At 48.1% G+C, this 20,482-nt stretch overlaps 1 protein-coding gene and 1 long non-coding RNA gene across 4 annotated transcripts in view; both read right to left on the reverse strand.

The window, feature by feature from the left end:
• The window catches only part of DPYSL3 (dihydropyrimidinase like 3), a 111,519-nt gene that overhangs the window by 8,606 nt on the left and 82,431 nt on the right, over positions 1–20,482 (reverse strand). For all 3 annotated transcript variants that reach the window (XM_077773019.1, XM_077773018.1, XM_077773020.1), the window contains 7 exons: positions 17,465–17,649; positions 14,609–14,773; positions 12,542–12,603; positions 11,579–11,659; positions 7,488–7,556; positions 4,195–4,315; positions 345–501 (listed from right to left, as the gene is read on the reverse strand). In XM_077773019.1, coding sequence (XP_077629145.1) covers positions 345–501; positions 4,195–4,315; positions 7,488–7,556; positions 11,579–11,659; positions 12,542–12,603; positions 14,609–14,773; positions 17,465–17,649 — 840 coding nt within the window. The remainder of the gene's footprint in view (positions 1–344; positions 502–4,194; positions 4,316–7,487; positions 7,557–11,578; positions 11,660–12,541; positions 12,604–14,608; positions 14,774–17,464; positions 17,650–20,482) is intronic.
• On the reverse strand, positions 2,765–4,130 carry LOC144239043 (uncharacterized). The gene is made up of 2 exons (XR_013337297.1): positions 3,986–4,130; positions 2,765–3,593 (listed from the first exon to the last, which is right to left on the reverse strand). It is a non-coding gene; the product is annotated as an uncharacterized LOC144239043 (long non-coding RNA).

Consider the following 20,482-nt stretch of genomic DNA (forward strand, 5'->3'; position numbering starts at 1 on the left):
GAAGGAAAAGAGTCTCCCTGTCATTTCAGTCAGATGCTATTCACAATTAGGCAAATGGCCTGACCCTCAGTTGTTTAATCCGCAAAGTGGAGACGATAGCCCCTGGCTCATACAGTTGTCACAAGGAACCATGAGATCACGTGTGTAGTCTCATGGTATATGATATGTGTAAACTGCTCTTCCCGTTATGAATATGATTACGGTTAGTAATTTGTAAAACACGATGGGGAAGAGCCTGCCGTCTGTGCTCAGGGCTGCAGGGGAATTCCCCATGTGTTTTCCTCACTGTAGACTCCAGNTGATGTTTCCACATGCTGCATGCTGCTTGCCAATTCCGCACCAACCTGGCCAGCAAGGAGTTGATGTAGTCAGGAGTGGTTGGGTCAGGGCTCAGAGGCGGGGAGGTCACAAAGGCAGCCGCCTTCGCCCAGTTCTTGCTCCAGTAGTGAGTTCCATCGGTGCCAAGGCTGGCAGTGATGGGCTCGCCAAAGACCACGTTCCCTGCGGGGGTAGGAAATAGGCAATGGGTCTGCATAACATATGTGCTGCGCTGGGCCTGGGTCAGGTCATTGGAGCCCCTAGCCCTACTCTCAGATGTGGCTCTGAAAACAGGCAGGCCTGAGTTCAAGTCCGTGCGCCCACCTTTTCTAAGCCTCTGCTTTCCTATCCACTAAACATGAACAATTTTGTATTCCCTAGTTCACAAGAAGCCATTGGTTTTAAGATGCAGCTTTAATTCCCAAATCCTGAGGCAAATTAATACCTGAGGCAAAACAAAAAATGTATACTGATTACAAGATTCATCGACATTTCAGAAATATTAAAATGTGGACTAGATCTGTCTTGGAATTGAGGCATCAGACTATGTCTATTTCTCAGGCTTCTGAAAATGAAAGGATTTGACACGTACGAAGTGTCTGGTGCACAGGAAATGCTTAGTGAAAGTGATTTCCTTATACTACTGCTATTCCTTCCCATGGTAGGGGCCCAAAGCCCCCAATGTGCCTGCATCACTGGGAACTGCTAGATCATGCTTGTTGCAAGGAAATGCTTTGGTTCCACAAAGTCAAGTCCACTCCATTGGATAAGAGGCTCTCATGATCTTTCCATCAAGCCTATTACTCCATAACCTAATGCAAGGAGTGATCTGCTCAAGGACACCCTATAACCTGGGACACATCAAAGATGACGCTCGTTCCTTAGACCCTGTGTCTGGAATTGGGGGCTTATACGCCCAAAACAAGCAGAGGGGAGAAGGGATACTGGGAAATAAACTGATCTAAGCTAGCTTCTTAAAGAAGGGACAGAGAAACAGAAGGCAAATGCTGTCTCATAGAACATTGGTTGGTACCAAGTTTCTCTACATTAGAATTTTGGGGAAAAGATGGTCCATGAAGCCCTGGACTTGTCCAACTTCAGTCCTTCATCTTCCACATTCAAGTTCCTCACAATGTCAAAGTTCAGGAAGGTTTTATGGCCAAAATTATAAATCGGTCTTACCATCCTTCAACTCCAATCTATTGGTTTTGGTTCCTTGGAACTCTTTGTCCAAAGAATTCTAAATATGCTTCTGGTTTCACTACAAGAGTCAAGATTGATTTGTGATGCCTGCCATGGGCAAAAGAAGGAAGCAATGATAATGATTCATCTGCGACAGACCTGCTCTATGGGGTGAATGGAAAAAGGATCCACACAAGACTAATGAGAATTTCAAGGGCTCTCTAAAACTATTTACCAAACTAAAGCATAGAGGACCACAAAGAAAGAAAGAAAGAAATGAAAGTTAAGACAAGCCCTAAGGTACTTTTAAGAGAAAAAACAATCTTAAAAGTAGAAGAACTTTCCTTTTGGACTATCTTTAGATATACAAGTAGAATAAAGCAAAAACTGTAATTATAGTTGGGTTTGCATATGAGCGCTCCCACTAGGAGATCCTGACACAATGTGCTTCAATTTAAAAAATGGGGATAATCATTTTTCAGTGTGAAAAATGGCGATGGTAAAGGCTATTAATTTCTCAGGGTTCTGTGACAATTCTACAGAATGCTAAATTTGAAGCATTTGTGTCAGGGCAGGGCGTACGGCTGGTCCTCATTAAACTGTGGATTCCTAATATCAATTCTGAGCAGCCATGCAGGGTTACCAGGGGCACCCGGGGGGCTCAGTCAGGTAAGCACCCGACTCTTGATTCCAGCTCGGGTCATGATCTGACAGTTCATGAGCTTGAACCTTGCATGGGGCTCTGTGATGATGGGGAGGACGCTGCTTGGGATTCTCTCTCTCTCTCTCTCTCTCTCTCTCAAATAAATAAACTTAAAAAAGAAAAAACAACACCTGGTGACTCAACACACTGGGACTCGGGCTCAGGAGGGAACAGTGAACCGCTACACCCTCCTCATACTCTCGTCCTCGCAGCTCCATCCCGGAGAAGAACAGGTCGTGAGATGTTTACTGGCTTCCACATCAGGAGTCGAGGTTTCAGCACTGGAGCGAGGCCTCCCCGCCACCCGGGAGACACAGCTGTAGAGCTCTCTGGGCGAGACCACCGGGAGCCAGAAGGCCAAGGGTGAGGAACTTTCTCCATGGGTTTAAAATAAGACCCAGCATGTAGCTGAACCGCCCTGTCCTCCAGGCCCCGGGCAATCCTGAGAATATCTCCCAGGCACAATGCAGCCAGGAGTGGAAGGCACAGAGAGGGAGTGTGGAGGGTGGTCTTGGAGGGCCGGAAGTGGGGGGGTGGGGGCAGGGGATTCCCCATGCAGCATTTTGNGCCTTTCTCCAAGAATGGGTAGGGAAGGAAGATTGGGCTGCTTTCCTGGTTCTCGCCCAGTGACTCATACCCACTGGAGCAGCCACACCATGTCACGTTGAGACATTTAAAAGCAGGGAAAGAAAAACAGCAGGCTTACTGTGAGCAGGGTAAGGCAGGCGCTGTCCCAGAATATGCTAGCTACAGAGACTGTCTAGACAAGTAGGAAGAATCCCGTCCCGGAAGAAAAGGGTCTCCTCTTTGCCATAGAGGCAGGCAGCTGAACACTCAGCCGTCAGAGTCAGTGGGACTATTTTTAGCCACCGCCAGCCACTCACATGCAAAGGGTGGGAGATGAGCACCCCCCCCCCTGCCCCCCAGGCTGGCTCTCCATGACCAGAATGGCCACCAGCCCACAGTAGGAACGATCATACACGGGGACCTAGTAAATTATCTCTCCCAACCACACACAGGGCCCTTTGCCTGCAGGCTCTCAACCACACTGTGCTCACAAGTGAGCCCATTAGTGTGTCACTGAAGACAAGAACAAAGAGTGTAAAAGGATGCTCCGAAGTGAGAGTAAACTTCAGCTTAGCACCAGATGAGCAAATGAAGCCCAAATTAACAGCACAAGTCAGCAGGCGGTGCTTTAGAGACCCATCCAACTCCTTTCCCAAAATGACCTGTGCTCACCTGTGTGGCTCAGGTGGTGGGACCCTGGCCCTGCACTCTCTCCTCAATCTGGACAAGCAATCACGCCATCCCCAGAGCAGGTACTGGTTCAGAGATGGGCCCATGTCCCAAGCCCAGGCCATCACAGTCCTCCTAGGCACTTTGGCTTGAGCTATCAAGAAAAGATGGACTCTACTTTCTCATTATGCATCCCCCATCAAGTGCCGCTTAGCAGTTCTGCTTGTCGCTATTCACACGAAATAAAAAGCCGACAGAGAAGAAAGCAGAGACAAGAGAAGAGGAATAGTGATAGAGCCCCAACATCACTGTTTAAACCCCTTGATCCAGCTATGCCTAAAACACCTCCAACAATAATTTACTTTTGTTTGTTTAAGTCCATTTGAGTTGGATCTTTGTCTTCTGTCCCCAATATAATCTTGACTAGTATGTCCACATAAAGCTCAGATAAAATGAACTGCCAGTGACGGACCAAAGGGAGGAAGAAAGATGCACCAAGTCTCAAAGAAGTGAATGAAGCTGTTCCATCTCGGGCAAACCACTCACCTTTCCTGAGCCTAGTTAACTCCTCTGACCAGCGGGAGAAATGCCAGGGTCCTGCCATCCACACAGGACGCCGAAAGGATCACCTGGGCTAACTCGGAGGAAGGGCTTCCCAGACAGCATGGCAGTGAGCAAAACAGGCACCGTTTCTACANGGAGGGAGGAGGGGGCAGCCACACAGCTGGTTCTGAGCTCTTGGGAACACCAATCACCTTTTTTCCTGGCTTGGGAGATGAGGTCGGCCGCGCTCTTGCTCATGACCTTGGTGACGTAGAGCGGACAGTTGGTTTGGCTCGCGATGGTGATGGCGCGGAACACAGCCTCAGCTTCCAGCTGCAAAGAGAAGTCCCAGGAGTTGAGAGAAGCATGAGCGTCCCGGGGAGCCACTCCCCTGCCTCCACAAACTGAGCGGGTAGCGAGCGTGGTGCTTAAAAGCGTCCTTGGATCCAAACCTTGGATCCACCACTTCTCAGCTGGCTTCTCAGAGCCTTGTCCTCACTTTCCATGGATGATTCTCTCTCTTCCCGTGATTATCCCAATGGCTGCATATGATGGAAGCCTTTGCTCCCCAATCTTCCCAGACAGGTTCTCCAGCAAAACACAATCCCCACGCTAATACTTCAGCATTAACCAGTAAAGGCAATTGGACATCAAATCCTTTCCTGCGGCTCTGGGTGGTCAGCGATGGCAATCCCAGCAGGCCTTTCTTACACGAATAATTCACAGACTTCTCAGCAGAGGCTTCTCTTATTATCCATTTCTCCCGTCCCACCCGAAAGTAGAATCTATGAGTTCAAATGGGCTAACCAGCTCAGCTGAATTTATTCAGTAAGAAATAATGAGTTTCCCCTTACTTTAATAACAAAGCAGGGGGGCACCTGGGTGGCTCAGTCGGTTGAGTGTCCGACTTCGGCTCAGGTCATGATCTCACGGTTCGTGGGTTCGAGCCCCGCGTCGGGCTCTGTGCTGACTGCCAGCTCAGAGCCTGGAGCCTGTTTCAGATTCTGTGCCTCCCTCTCTGATCCTCCCCTGCTCATGCTGTCTCTATCTCTCTCTCAAAAATAAATAAACTATTAAAAAAAAATAACAAAGCAGGGTCTTCGGAGCTCAGGGTCTCTCACATGGCCTGGGTCTGAGTTCCGGTTCTGCCAGTTAGAGGCTGAGTGACCTCAGGGACGTTACACAACCTCTCAAACTCTCAGTTTCCAGTCTAGCAAGGGGGAATAGTAATAGGACCTGGCACACAGGGCTGTTGTGAGGATGAGGAGTTCATCCTTTAAGGCAACTGGCCCACGCCTGGTCCTCGCAGGCTGGCTACTGGTCTTACTGCTGATCACAGCCCCTGACGGGGGAGAAAGAGCCTGTGTTACTGCCCCAAGGCCAACACACTCCTATTCAGCCTGCTGCAAAGGCGCTAGCATTCTCCCATTCAATCGGCAGCAGCTCCTTTTTGGATGGATACAACATTCAGGTTAGCCCATGCAACCCATCACTTTTAAAAATACCAAAAATAGCTTGCAGATGCCCAGTGCTTGCATAATGCAAACCAGCCACTGACCTTGGGGGGTGTGGCCCAGCAGACAGACGCTAGAACCTGGCGGGCCCCGCTGGCGGCCCCCAAGCTGCACTTTGTGCCAAGGAGATGAGACCCCAGAGCCCCTGACAGCAGGTGAATGCTCCAGGCCATGTTCCTGAAGCAGCCGGACTTCTGGAGCAAACCTGGGGTTCAGCTCTCTGCCCAGCATCACTGGAGAAGGCGGCTGAGTGTGCTCTGCACTGAAGAGGGGCAGGCTCCTCGCATGCCCATCCCGCCCTCCTCACACCTGTGCCGACCACGCCGCTCCCCAATCCTGGCGCCTCTGATCCCGTGCCCTCCCGGCCCAGCAGGTTTCCAGCACCTTGACAACATGACTATCTTTGGAAGGTTACATCACCCTCCAGCTTCACCCAAAAGGATTTCCAGGACTGTCCAGATCTGCAGCCGAGAGGCTTTTTACTAAAAAGGAGACGGGAACAGGAGCAGTGGGGTGGGGTGCGGGAGAAGGGGGGGCTGGAAAAACAAACCAAGGAACAAAAATAGACAAGGCTCAGAAATCCCCTGGCTGCTGCTACAGGAATCAATGTTGCCAGCAAATCTCTACAGTGACCAGCATTTAGGAAAAGTTTCACAAACAGTGCTGATCACCCTGGCCCTACTCACAGCATGTAGACAGCTTTCCGGTCCTTCACATGGGAAGGGCCCGTGGCTTACCCTCTCTGAGCTGCAGCTTCTTCTAGCAGCAACACTACCAACCGCCCAGGACAGCGGCAAGGACAACTGAGGCAATTAATTAGGCACAGCTCCAGGTGTAAGCTAGCGTTCCACAGAAAGGAGCCGTAATATATATTATGGAATAGTTATAAATTATTTCAACTGGGAAATGATATCATCACACACAAAGGAGTTTCCAGGGCGCTGAAAGAGCTCTGCTTCTCCAAGTGGGTGTTAGTTACACAAATGTAGTATTTGGCTTGTGAAAATCCCTTGTATTTTTAGGATTGGGGCACTTTTCTGTATGTGTGTTACATCTGCATGTTATAAAGCCTCTAAAAGAGATGGGCAACAGGGATACACTCATGTCTGGCTCTGCCTCCTTCTCACACTCTCACTTCTGTAGAGTGTGGGGCTGGGGATGACAGAGCAGGAGCCGGGCCCTGGCATGCACACAGAGGGCCCTGAACACACCACCCCAGTGCCAACCCAGGGCTGGCCTCCCCAAAGCCAATATGCTGTCAGCCGTGCGGGCAGCCAAGTCCCCGCTCTGTGGCCTATGTCAGCAGCTGAAGTTGCCGACATCCCCAACACATGCCATCAGCCACTCGTTACGTGTTATTCACTCGTCAGGGGCTAAGCAGTCACTAAGTAGTCACAATTCATCATTCATCTTACACATGGGAAACTCCCATACCTGGACCCATCACACAAAGCGACAGACGTACGTCTATGAGACGCCTCCTCCACCTGCTCTCCATATGGCTAATATTCCATTGTGCAGGACTCAGAATAGAACATGGACTGAGAGGGTCAGTGGAGATGTCTTTAAGATTCACATTGACTAAGGAAGGATTTAGGGATTTACCTCTCCAACTGAGTACCTGCGGAGTACGCTCCAACCTGTGTTACCTTTAGAGAGATTAGGGGTCAGAAGTAAACATTTCTCTTACATTCTTTTTCTCAGAGCCCCGAGTTGGGTCAGTCAGAAGCGGTGTCTGGACGAAAGGTTCCAGGATCGCTACCTGGTACTCACAGAGGTCCTCACCTTTCAGGGATCCCTGCTCATATACCGTGTGCGCACGTGCCTAGGAAAGGCAGGCTCAACACAAACCCTCCAAGTGTCAAATGAGCAGTGGCCATAAGCCGGGCTGCTGGGGACTGACTGCAGTAATAGGTGTGTCCCAGAAGATGCTGGTAAGCAGAGAACCTGCCCCTCTTCCGTTCCCTGCCCCCCGCCGCCCCGTAACTCACCTCCTCTGGTCTGCTCAGCACATGGCCTTCTGGGCCAGTAATCCCCATCTCCAACATCCGGGTTTGCTCCTACAACGAGAGGAACACAGAATGGTTTTGAGATAAGCTCCACTGAGGTCCAGAAAACCTGTGCTGGTGCGTTTTAATCTGAAGAAGTGTTCAAGGGAACAGAAAGAATAAAATGTGTACGTTGAATACATTTATGAATGTTCTCTCTGGAATTGTGAAATAGGGTCAAGTCTTAACTAAGAGGAGGAAAAGAAAAAACGTTTAAGGGTGGCTTTTTTTTCATTAGAAGGAAGGCGGTCTGTTCGAGGTTCATTTTTTTCCTACATGACACATCAAAAGTCACACCAGCTCACTTACTCCTAACAGTTTCATGCTGTGTCTCCCAAGGTCTGGTCCACCTAGCACCTACATCAGAATTGCCTGGGTTGCCTTTTCTGGCCACGCAGCTGTGTGGTCCTCTCCAAATCAGAAAACAAACGCTAAAGTCTAGGAATCTGCACTGTAACAAAGCCCTCAGGCTATTCTGTGGTTTAGATTTATGGCTGGAGTAAATGGATTCAGAATTTAACCAGACAAAATAATGCCTCAAAATGGCATTAACTGAGTTACTCTTTGGGTCAGATTCTATTTAATTAGGTTGTTTTGTGGCAGAACTACCCACCCCTCATGGCTAATGGCTAAATTCTTCAGACATCGGGCCAGCTTTTTGGAGGAAGCAGGTGGCTGGGCAGGGAGCACACTCGTGGGCTAATTGGAGTTGGCATAAATCCTAACTGTTCATATCTGAAGTTTGCTGGCCTTTGCTCCCAAAATACTAAGGCCAATTCCAGTGAAACCCTGCACTGGTAGGGAGGGAGAGGAAGGAGAGAGAGTGAAGTGAACGAAACCTTGTTTCACTTTGAAAATATGAGATGTTTAGAAGGGAAGGGATTCCTTCTCCCTGGAAAAGAAGAACCAGCTTTTGTTGGTTTCATTTTGTTCTGAGTAATATAAATTCTGCTTAATGCGTAGGAAGAAAGATGCATATATTCTAAGCAGCTGTAAACAGTGAAATGGCCCCGGTGTCCGGCTATCCAGAAGAACAAAGGCTGAACAAAGGCTGATTTTTACCACCATCTGTACTTTTCATTTTTACTGTGCCGTTTATGGAGCCTTAGGCTGAATACAATTTCTTCTGAACGCTGGTCAGTTTCTGCTCTGCTTTGCCTTCTCAACTCACACAAAGGTCAAAGTGTCCAACGAAAGCCTCTTCTGTCTCATAAGACACTCTTACTTCTCTCACTTCTATTCTTACTTCTCTCGTGTTCAAGAGGGCTGGGCCAGCGACCAGGAGGAAGCTCACTCTAGTGATGGCTTCCAAACACATTCAAATCATCAGGGGAAGGTTTTCAGATTATGCTCGCCTGAAGTTTACTACTGACCTCCTAAATCAAAATCTCTGGAAGCAGGAGAATCTCAGGAATCCCTAAGCTCCACAGGTGATTTTAATGCACTACTCATGCCGGGAAGTCCCATTCTTTTTAAAATTTTTACATTTTTTAACATTAATTAATTTTTTTTTAAATGTTTTTTATTTATTTCTAGGAGAGAGCGAGAGAAGGCATGAGCAGGGGAGGGTCAGAAAGAGAGGGAGACACAGAACCTGAAATAGGCTCCAGGCTCTGAGCGGTCAGCACAGAGCCCGACACGGGGCTTGAACCCACGAACCACGAGATCATGACCTAAGCGAAAGTCGGACGCCCAACCGACTAAGCCACCCAGGCGCCCCTAACATTAATTTATTTTTTGAGAGACAGAGCATGAATAGAGAAGGCGCAGCAAGAAAGGGAGTCACAGAATCCAAAGCAGGCTCCAGGCTCTGAGCTGTCAGTACAGAGCCCAATGTGGGGCTTAAACTCACAAACCATGAGATGGTGATCTGAGCCGAAGTTGGAGGCTTAACTGACTGAGCCACCCAGACGCCCCTGGGAAGTGCCATTCTTCAAGGCCATGGTGTTCCTAGAGCGGAGACGTCAAGAAGCACAGGCAAAGACCCAGTGAAGCCAGTTTACCCGGGTGCAGGAGCAATGTGGGCTCCTTGGGACACAGATCATTGCCGTAATTACATCACAGTTTGAGGCAGGATACAATTTTGGTTTGCTCCATGAGGAAAGGGACCCTGTCTTTTTCGTCTTCCCTCCCCAAGGCGTGGCATATAGTAGGTGCTCAGTAAATACTGTCAGATGATGAGCTAAAGATCCTGTACTCCTAGAGTGCCCTGCCAGTCGGAAACTTCTGAAAATGGTACCTTTGAGAGAGATTTCTCCCTGCTCTTTGGTGACTTTTGCCTAAACTCAGAGTACAGCAGCTGCCTTCATTTAGACAACGTTCTAAAATCTTTCAGCTCAATCGCAATGTAATAAACACACATAACAAACTCATCCATGTGGAAAAATGTCCTTATTCTTTCCCTGAGAAGAGATCCTTCACTAGGTGGAGGGGGTGGGGGGAGGTCAGAGACATTTCTGTGCTATGGAGCCACAAGAGGAAGCAGGAAAAGGGGCTTAGCATTGCAGCCTGTTTGCCTCCACAGGGCTGAGGAGAAAGTAGCAGGCACTTTGGTTTCTAGGGCGTCTGGAGGGAGGGCTAGGCCCCTGGCTGCTGCACTAAAAATGCCAAGAGGAAGAGTAACAGCCCTAACACGACAAGGATGCCTCCCACGGGCACTGGACACTCTTTGGAAGATGATTTCATGATCTCTGGGTGCGTGGGGGACGCGGGAGAAGGCTGTCGGGGGCCTGACTAATTTCTCTCCTTGGTCAGCAAGGGGAAACGACACATTCAGCTCACTTCCTCCGCTGGTGAGACAACCTCCAATGTCTGCAGTGGTAACAGCTGGAGCCCTGCTCTGTGGGGATGCTGCCTCTCTAAGTGCCTGCAGCTGGACTGATGGAGCAAAGGGCCTGGGACACACCAACTCTGGGGGAAGATGCCCACTGGGCCAACCCATCTTAGAGCGAAGCGTTTCTTCTCCCAGTTACTGACTGTGATACCTGGGCCCCGTGACTTAATCCTCTGAGCCCAGTATGCTCACCTACAAAACCAGGCAGACGGCGGCCATCTTTAACGGGCCCGGTGCAGATGGAATGAGAATGTGCTAGAGCACTTCCCAAGTGCCTACAGTAGTCCGTGTTGGCCAGGTGGGACCTGCTGCTGGAAGCCAGCGGGGCTGAGACGAGGGTCAGCCCCACACTGTTCCCACACCCCTGCTGACCCATTCACCAGGTCCTGGACAACTTCTGTGGAATACATCAGCTGGGGGCTCACCTCAGCAGCCTCGTGCCTGGCACAGAATGCACAGGAAATACTCTTTGAGAGGATGAGTAATGGATTTTTGCTGTGAAGATTATTAAATGGGCTGAGAGAGCTCCCACTCTTCTGGCTGCCTACCCTTAGTGGGGGTCAATCTTGAATGCTTCTGAGATCAACAAAACCCTGGCTAAGACACATCTGTGCATCTAGCCCATTAAGTGACCCAGGAGATGGAGAGAGTGCTTTCTGCTTCCTCACAAATGATCACTTTGGGCCCTGGAGCCTCACTTTCCGGGTTTCTCAGTCCAACTTCTAGGAAACCAGTGGGGCATCTGATCCCCACAAGACCTATGTTCTTTATTATCTAAAGCGGTGAGTTCCAGAGTCCTGGATGGGATTTCTGCGACGTGCTGCCTTACGGTTTTTCTCTGGGGCAGAGAATGTCACATAGCTTGGACTCCCTTTGAAAAGAGAATCAGCCGTGATCTCCCACTTAAATAGTCCAATTTGAAAACCTCTCCCGCAATGCCTTTTCTGATTCCCCAGGATGACCAGACGGCTCCCTGTTTTAAAGCGGCGTCCCTTTCTCCCTCAATGTGTCTTCATTCCACCTTTTCCCCCTCCTCCTAGACTGGGAAGTTCTTTGGGGCAGGTTCTGTTTTTAGCACAGTGTTTACAACCGTGCCATGTGCACATTAAGAGCTCAGGCAATATTGAAGGAATGGGAAAGAGACAGGCTGAAGACCGAAGCTCATGCAGCCAGCGTGCCCCAGGGGACAGCACAACGTCACCTGGGCAATGATATCCCCGTTCTCAGCATGAACTTGTGCGATGGCTCCCAGCTCTCCCAGACAGGTGAAGATCTCGTACAGCTGAAAGAGAAAGGACCTGGAGTCACCTTTACAAGCCACTGGTGCTTTCAGCAACTTCGTGCAAGGGTCAATCACTAGAGGCATAAATAAACCAAATGAGGAGAACGAGAGGAAATCAGTGATTAGGGCGAGAAATGCAGCCTAAAATATGCATGATCAAAGACTGCGAGTCCAGAGGAGCTCGAGGAAACTGTCTATGTAAAGAACATGTCAGGTCTCCTCAGCAGTGGGGGCAAACATATAACAAAGTGCTATTGAGACTTCTACTCTGCCTCCAGCACACATTTTTAATGGTATAATTTCCCATTTTGCTGAGATCAACCCTCACAACTCTTCTCAACAAGGGCTCCTTAAAGCTGCTACAGCCTGGCCCTATTTCTTAACCCATCAATGCAGACCTCCCTTCACCTCCCAGCCAGGAGGCATGGGAATTAACTTCTTGCATTCCCTCTGAAAACGTGAGATTCATCTAAAACCAACACGGGCCCCCTGAGAATGTCTTTGGGAGAGTCACAGGCAAGCTATGACCCCCGAACAGCAGAAGCCCCTCGTTAATCCTGCAGGATGCAGCACCTCACATTTGCACTGAGCTCACGTGGGGTTTAGGGCTTGTTTGGTAGACGCAGATTTCGGCGTGCCCTTCCTCCCGTCCTTTGGAGAAAGCTGCAGCCAGTGGAAATTCTAGCTCCTGGTCTGCCTGCCATGGGCACCCTGCCTGTTACCTTATTTATCTGCAGTAGCGTGGACGGTGAGGGCTCTAAGAAGCACTGTGGCCCAGCAGTCTCCCGCTGGGACCACAGTGACTAATGCTCAGAGCCAAGGTCATAGCAACAATAGGAAACCCATCCAGATACCCCAAACCACACAGCAGTGGCTTGTTACCTCTGTGTTGGACACTTGATACAAATCCTTATAGGCCATGTAAACCATGAAGGAGTTAACCCCTGCAAGAGAGGGAAGGGGGGGACAGGAGGAAGACAACATTAGTCCGACTGCGCTCCATCCTTTGCTCTCATCGCCCCTGGGGCCTGGCCAAGTGCATTACAGGCACCTGTCCAATATGAAGCAGCTGTTTCCCATTCTCCACTCCCTCTGCACCTAGAAAAGCAACAGTGCCCACATGGTGTTACAGCAGAAAAGGCTCTTCTGTGCCTCTTTCTTGCCTCTCCCCCACCCCCATTCCCCTGACCGGAGGGTCAGTAAGCTCTGTCATTGCTCGAGGCAGTGTATTTCATCGAGAATCACTATAACACATGGGTCAGGCTCACACAACGTGGCTGCACGACATACTAGCTCAGTGCTGGGAATCCATTACCTCTTGGTTTCCTCACCTGTTAAATGGAAAATTTACAAGAACCTGCTTCATAAGGCAGCTGGAAACGTTAAATGAGACAACACATACCGAACTGTTAGCACCAGACCTTTGAGCTTCATTAATGGAGCTCCTGGGACTGGGTTTCTTTCCCTGCTTAACGAATGCCTGCTCTACATGAAACCTGTGCGGGCTGTTGCATCTAAGATGAAGACCATGTCCCCGCGAAACTACAGAGCTAATGGGCAGAAGTCAAGGTCCACCTTGTGCTTAAATACCCAAGTTGTAAGGGTTACTAGGAAAGAGCTATTTTATTTTTCACCCCAAAGTAAACCATTAATGTAGTAATTTATATGAATATGTGGGGCTGGGGAACAGAAAGTCATTTTGAGGAAAGGAGGATAATTTTGGTCTCCAACCATTAGGGCCATCTCAGCCCACTTTGTTCCAGGCCAACAGTGGGTTGTAATTTGAGAACTTCCCGATCCAGAGTGGTTCAGCTCGGGGCAGCTTTTCCCAACACTACCCTTCCCATAAGCCTCCTGCCATCTGCGGAATGACCCGAGCCCTTTGGCAGAGAAGTGGGTGTTAAAGCCATTCCATTTTCTACCCCAGTTGAGATGCCCAGTGTGAGAGGAATCATAAGAAAGGAGGGGGGCCACTCCCACATCCTGTATCAGGAAGGTGGGGCAGAGCTTGGGGGGTGGGTGAGGAGGGAGATGGAAAGGAAAACCTCATCCTCTGGGAGCTCATCCTCTCCCCTCCAACCCCGGGGCACACTCTCCTCCACTGCACTCGGTATTTGCAACAAGGCAGCTCACTGCTAATAGGATCACTAAGTTAGTGTTATAACAGTGCACGTTATTATGTCAGCCTTCATTAGTACTAATGTTGTGCTATAATTAGTACGAGGCTAATACTATTATAACAATACTCTGAACCTGGTGGCATTTATCCTCTACTGGCCTGCTTTCTGAACGTTCACGAGAGACTGTCCCTTATACTCCTGACTCCCCCAGGCCATGTTACGATGCCCAACACATTGCAGGTCTGTGTGTGTGTGTGTGGAGGGTAGTACGTGAATGTGAGGTATCTGACCATCAAGGGCAAGGAAACATAAGTCATGTATTCACGGAGGGGACACACACACGTTTCCATGTCCTAAGCTTCTAGCCTAGGTACAAACACATCTTCGCCCCCCAAAATGTCATAGCTTTTCCTGAGAATGCCACTGTTTTACAACAGTGGTGGTTTGATCTTTGGAATGAAAGTTACAAAGGTCAAAACCTCCAGATCTCTTATTTAGTAGCTGTGTGACCTTCTATAAGATGTTGACCTCTCCTGGCCTCAGTTTCTTCCTCTGTAAAACGGGCAGTGTCATGTGGAGGTGAAGGGCATAGACTGTGGGTACCGCTACTGCTTACTAGATCTGTGAGCCTTAGCTACTTATTCCGAGCCTCAGGCTCTCCATCTGCAAAGTAAGGAGAAGAATCCCCTTTGTGGGGACCTGTAGGGAGTAAGACGCACACATAAACACAAGGTGCCCGGAACACAGCAGGAGCCCTGCACCTGGCACTCATGTTCAAGGTTCCAGTCGCCGAGCAAGGAGAAGGGGGGAGGGGAGCACAAGGGCTCACCTTTGTCCTTGATGAGGTTCTGCACCTCCTGCTTGACGCTGTCGCTCCAGTGGGTGATGTCCACATGCAAGGCATAGTCACAGCAGCTCTTCCCATCAGCCCACTCTCGCCACTTCTCATAGGCCTCGGTCAGGCTGGCTTCGGGCTCAGGCACCACGTGGTCAACTGAATGACAGAGACCCCAGATGGGTAACTCACGGACCCAACTGCTGCTCCCCTCTGAACAGGCCTGCTCCCGCGTGCTTAGCTAGGGCTGCAAAGCCTCCACCTCCTGAGTGTCGAGTTAACCTTACAAAGTGGGTTCAGGCAGTTTCCATACTGCTGATAACTGAACTGTCACTTACCCATGTTGCTCTTGGGCAAACTACTAGCTTCTCTAAACCTCAGGTTTTTATCCTTGAAATGGGTGCTCAGGGCGGTGGAGGATGAGTGTCATAGTGCCTGCCTTCTAACTGTGTTATATGATTCCATGGGAAAATGCATGAAAAGTTATCTCACCTGATGCCTGGCACACAGTAAGTGCTCAATAAACGTCAGTGAGCGCCCACTATGTGCCATTATTGCGAGTATCACAGGAAGTCACTGCTAGTAAAGAAAGACTCCCTTTTCAAGGTGGAAGGATGGGCTTTGAAATTGTGTCAAGTAACGAGACAGTGACATCCCTGTGCTTACTGTTACAGGAAACAGCCAGTGTCAGGTACATGAACCTGATGCTCCACCCACAGATCTTATTTCCACATAAATATTTTGCCAAGCATAAGTTTTCTTTGGAGCGCCTGGGTGTCTCAGTTGGTTGAGTGTGTGACTCTTGATTTCGGCTCAGGTCATGATCTCAGGGTTGTGGGATCAAACCCCACGTCAGGCTCCATGCTGAGTGCAGAGGCTGCTTAAGGTTCTCTCTCCCTCTCTCTCTCTCTCCCCCTCTGCCTCTCTCTCCCCATTGCATCTCCCTCCCCTCTAAAAATTAAAGTTTTCTCTGAGGCCCAAATCTACTCCTACAGTGCATGCAACTGCAGAGAGCAGTTTTAAAAATAGGAACAGTCACACCTGATGAGGAACACATAAAAGTGACACTCTCAAGTCTCCCTTGGGGTAGTTGAGGGGAAGTGCACATTGCTACAACTTTCCGGAGAACAATTTTGAAATATACACCAAAAACCTGAGATTTTTCATATCTTAACTCAAGAATTATTCCTGGCCCTATTCTTATTCCTAAGAAAATAAAACATGGCTGTCTGCAAAATCTGGGGGCTATAGATGTTTGCCATTGAAAATATTATTTAAATGTCTACAGAAGTAAAAAAATTAGAAACCATCAAAATCTTTAACAATAGATTAGTTCGGCTAAATAACAACCATACTTCAAAAAATGGATGGTTAGGCACCTATTTTAAATGATCCAGTGAAATAAAACTAAATGAACGGAGAGACACTCATGACATGATTATTTAGTTTAACGGTAGACTAAGACCCCACTCACACGCAGTATGTCTATTATGATCCTATTTTTGTTAAATAGGAAGAAAACTACAGCCACACTGTTAACAGTAATGTGAGCTTTATAGGTTTGCTTTTTCCTGCTGCATATCTATGGCTTTTTGATTATCTACAAAGGACACGTACAGTTTTGTGTCTCTTTGTATGGTTTTCTCTCACCACCTGCAGCTCTGCCTTTCCTCTGCTCCCGCCCTAACATTGAGGAGCGAGCACAACACACACTCCCGGGACACTGAACAGGTCCAACGCCTTGCCCAATGTCAGAAAGCCAAGCCAAGATCCCTAGTCTGCTCAGCCTCCTACCACAGGCAGCCCCCGGTGCTTATGGCGAGGAGCTGCATGACTGAGGCGTGCACCAGGGCCTCTGTGAGGAGGCGGCTGCAGACAACTCAGCTGGCCTCCCCCCTTGGGCTGGAGAAAAGCCTTGGTCTCCCTGAAGTGCACCTTTTATGGCCTCGAGGCAATTTTCCTGGGTTTCCACACCCAACTTGAAGAAGCTCAACCCGGCTAGTGCTCCCATCAAAAGGAGGCAAAAGACAATGAATAAACTCTACAGCTCACGTTGTTCTGTGTTCTTGGATGGACGCATACGGTGTTAAAATAAACAGTACTCTTGCTGAGCAAGTTTAGGGCCGAGGCTGGGATGGGACCCAATTCACTAGGACTCCTTTGGGACAGGAAGGACTGCCCTGGAAGACTATGTGTTCAGTCACCCAGTGGAATGCAACACCCTAGGTTTCTCTGGAAGTGCAATCCTTCCCAGAAAAAAAAAAAAAAAAAAAAGACAAAGACAAAAGAGGAACAAACAACAAAGGAAACCACCCTCACAGCTTGCCTAATCTTAACATATGAATTGGTCAAAGCCCAGCACAGAGCAGACAGCAGTAAACCCCCTGGTTTCCCCAGAACTGCAAGTCTCTGTTACCCTTCCCTCTCAGGGGTGCTTAGCCCCATTCACACGGCTCTGCCTGCACCCTCTGCCCCCTCCTGCCTCGGGTCCAACTGGGACGTTCTGAAATGACACTGTCCCCATCTCCACACTTCTTAGGTCCACTTTTCCGGAGGTCTGGCCCAGAGAGAACTGCCGATGCACCCCCTCCCACACCTGCACGCCCAGCCCCCGCTCTGAGGCAGACCAGAGAGGGCAGCTGCCTTCATGGCCAGGAGCCAGGAGCCTTGCACGTCTTCTCTGTGCAATTTCAGTGACCTGCCCACGTCCTCACTACCATCTGCCTTCTTCAGGTCCAATCAGGCAGACAGCCAATGCTCTGAATTGAGAGATGTGTAGGAGCTTTGGCCAAAGAGCACAGGGGTTAAGCACATTAGTTAAACAGTTGCTGGTTGGGACCAGTGGCTTACTGATCATGGTGGTGCCGCCCGCTAAGGCAGCCTTTGTCCCCTGGAAGAAGTCATCCACTGTGGTCATTCCCTTGTACGGCATCTGGAAGTGAGTGTGGACATCGATGCCTCCTGGGATCACCATCTTCCCATTGGCCTCGATGGTCTTCACTCCTCCAGGGACAATCAGATTGTCTCCAATTTGCCTGGTGAAATAGCAAAGCAACTGACAATCTCAAAGAAGCAACTCTGAAGACAAACAGTCCTGTGAGGATTTGAGACACTGTTACTTATATTTATCACAGTGGCCTGTGCAAGTGATTCACGGGTTTCCCAGTCTAGAAACAAAGAAAGATAGGTGTATACCCAGAAAACGACTTTTACAGACTCAAAACAAGCTCATCTGCTGCTTGGTGGAGCCAGGCTGCTTGGCTTCGTACTGCAACTCCAGGGCTTGGCAGGGTCTCCAATATGAAATGTGTAATAAATATTCTTTATTTTTATTTTTTAAAATTTTCTTAATGTTTATTCATTTATTTTTGAGAAAGAGAGAGCATGAGCAGGGGAGGGGCAGAGAGAGAGAGAAGGAGACACAGAATCTGAAGCAGGCTCCAGGTCTGAGCTGTCAGCACGTAGCCCAATGCAGGGCTCGAACCCACAAATGGTGGGATCATGACCTGAGCTGAAATCAGATGCCCAACCAGCTGAGTCACCCAGGCATCCCATAAATATTTTTTTTTAAAAATAGAGGTGTTTTTATTTTTATTATCCCTTTAATTATATTCTTTATTGTAGTGAAGCATGAAGAGTAACTTTGGAAACGTTCGGAAAAGGATTGAGAGTGTAAAATAAGGAACTTGTAGGAGAGATTGAAGGAGGTCACGAATCCTTTAAAGAATAGGTATGTGAGCGTAACTATNCATCGGACCCTGTGCTGACAGCTCAGAGCTGAGAGGCTGCTTCAGATTCTGTGTCTCCCTCTCTCTCTGCCCCTCCCCTGCTCATACTCTGTCTCTCTCTCCCTCTCTCAAAAATACATAAACATTAAAAATTTTTTTAAATGGCCAGTTAATTCTAGGTGGACTTAAGAGTCACAAGCCCTGACTTTATTACTACGCACGTCCTACCTTGGGGAGACAGGTACCTCACTACCAGTGGCATGAATACATTCCTCTTTTGTGCACAGTCAGCCAAGTCAGACACTCTCTCGGGATAGGAAGAAGTCTACCACTGGCTTGCCAAAATCTAAGTTCTGCAACTAAATAAAGTATTCCTAACATCGCTAAGAGTACAACTTCACCACATCCCCATTGGGCCATTCCAGAGACACCACAATTCAAAACACACTGTGGAAAAAATGTAGCCTCTGATTGTAACTCCATTATAGTCCAGATACTGGCCTTTGTGTTCCCATTTTCCTCCGTCCCCGATTTCCCTCTGCGGCAAATTGAGAGCAAAAGGCATGAAGAGTTAGCTGTCTTCATGTGTATATTCATGCATGTGTATATTCATGTTTCCACCAGTTCTCAACACTTACAATACTGTGTCTGAAACAGAAATGCCTTCCCCCTTTTCTCCACTGAGCCACTCAAGGTCACATTAATCCTCCAACGCTTGGCTTCTATCTCCCCTCCTTAGTCAAAATCACTACTGACATCCAGGTCTAGTAATGAAGAGTGTAGATGTGCCCTGGATATAGACTGTCTGGATTCACAATCCTGGCTCTGTTAGTTACTAGCTTTATGACCTTGGCCAAGTTGCTTAAACGCACCATGTCTTAATTCCTTCATCTGTAAGATGTACTAAAAACACTTCCTCCAATGTTTTGTCATGTAGATTAAGTGTTGATATGTGTTAAGCCCACAGCAGACTCCTAGGCACAGAAGTCAATAAGCATCAGCTATTATAATCAATAACCATACTAATCCCATACAGCCCTTCCCTTGAATCTCATCTATTCTATTATTTAATACTTGTTACTGATATTATCTGGTAATGTTATGACTTTTGCATAAACACAGGTATCTCTCTCAGTTCCCCTAAAAGAATGTAAAGTTCCTGGGGGAAGAGGTGGATCTCAATGATATCCATCATAGCATGTGACATAGCACATGTCCTGTGCCTTAGACAACTGCCTTGCACATAGTAGGCACTCCGGAAATACTCACAGATAGGCAAACAGCTATGTAACAACCAGAGGGAATTACTTCTGCTTTTATGCTCTGTGATTTCAGGATGTTTTTGAAGATCTAAAAAAATCCAGGATTGTATGAAGATCATGTTAATCCACCCTTCTCTCTACCCTCAACACACACAGCTGATGCTTATATTGCTTCTAGAACATCCTTGGCAAGGAGCCTTCTGGGCTATTCTAAAAGAGATGGCAAAAGGTTTTACATATTCAATTCCAGTAGTAGATGCCTGATTCACTGTGTGAAGATGGATTCTGAGCCTGTATTTAAGGCTCACCTGTGAAAAGTTCTGTGATCAATTAGTGATGCCCGTCATGAACTCTGAAAGGAAGAAGCAACATTAGGTACTACATTTTTTTTCCATCTCTGAAAATCTCTAAATGAAGGAACTGGCTATCTCCAAAGAGAGCCAACTATATACAACAATTTTTTAGTAAGCAGTGCCTGAGTGTCTCAGCTGGTTGAGCAACTGACTATTGATTTGGCTCAGGTCAAGATCCCAGGGTCGTGGGATCAAGCCCCACACTGGGCTCCACCCTGAGCATAGTGTCTGCTTAAAATTCTCTCTCGCTTTCTCTCTCTATCTTTCTTTCCCTGTGTCCCTCCCCGGCTCCATGTCCTCTCTTTCTTTCTAAAATAAATAGAATGGAAAAAAAAATTTAACTTTTTTAGTAGGAGAAAAACATAAAATCACTTGTGGCTTCTATTTTGAAGAAATTATTATTTCACATTGGTTAGCTTGCCTACTATTTCCATTTACCTTATTTCTAATATGAAAAAGTGTTTATGTTAGTAAGGCAACTAAACAAGAATATCTTCCTTCATGCATTTGTTTATTCAGTCACTC

This window comes from Crocuta crocuta, unplaced genomic scaffold (assembly GCF_008692635.1).
Source record: "Crocuta crocuta isolate KB4526 unplaced genomic scaffold, BGI_CrCroc_1.0 scaffold107, whole genome shotgun sequence".
Classification (NCBI taxonomy): Eukaryota; Metazoa; Chordata; class Mammalia; order Carnivora; family Hyaenidae; genus Crocuta; species Crocuta crocuta.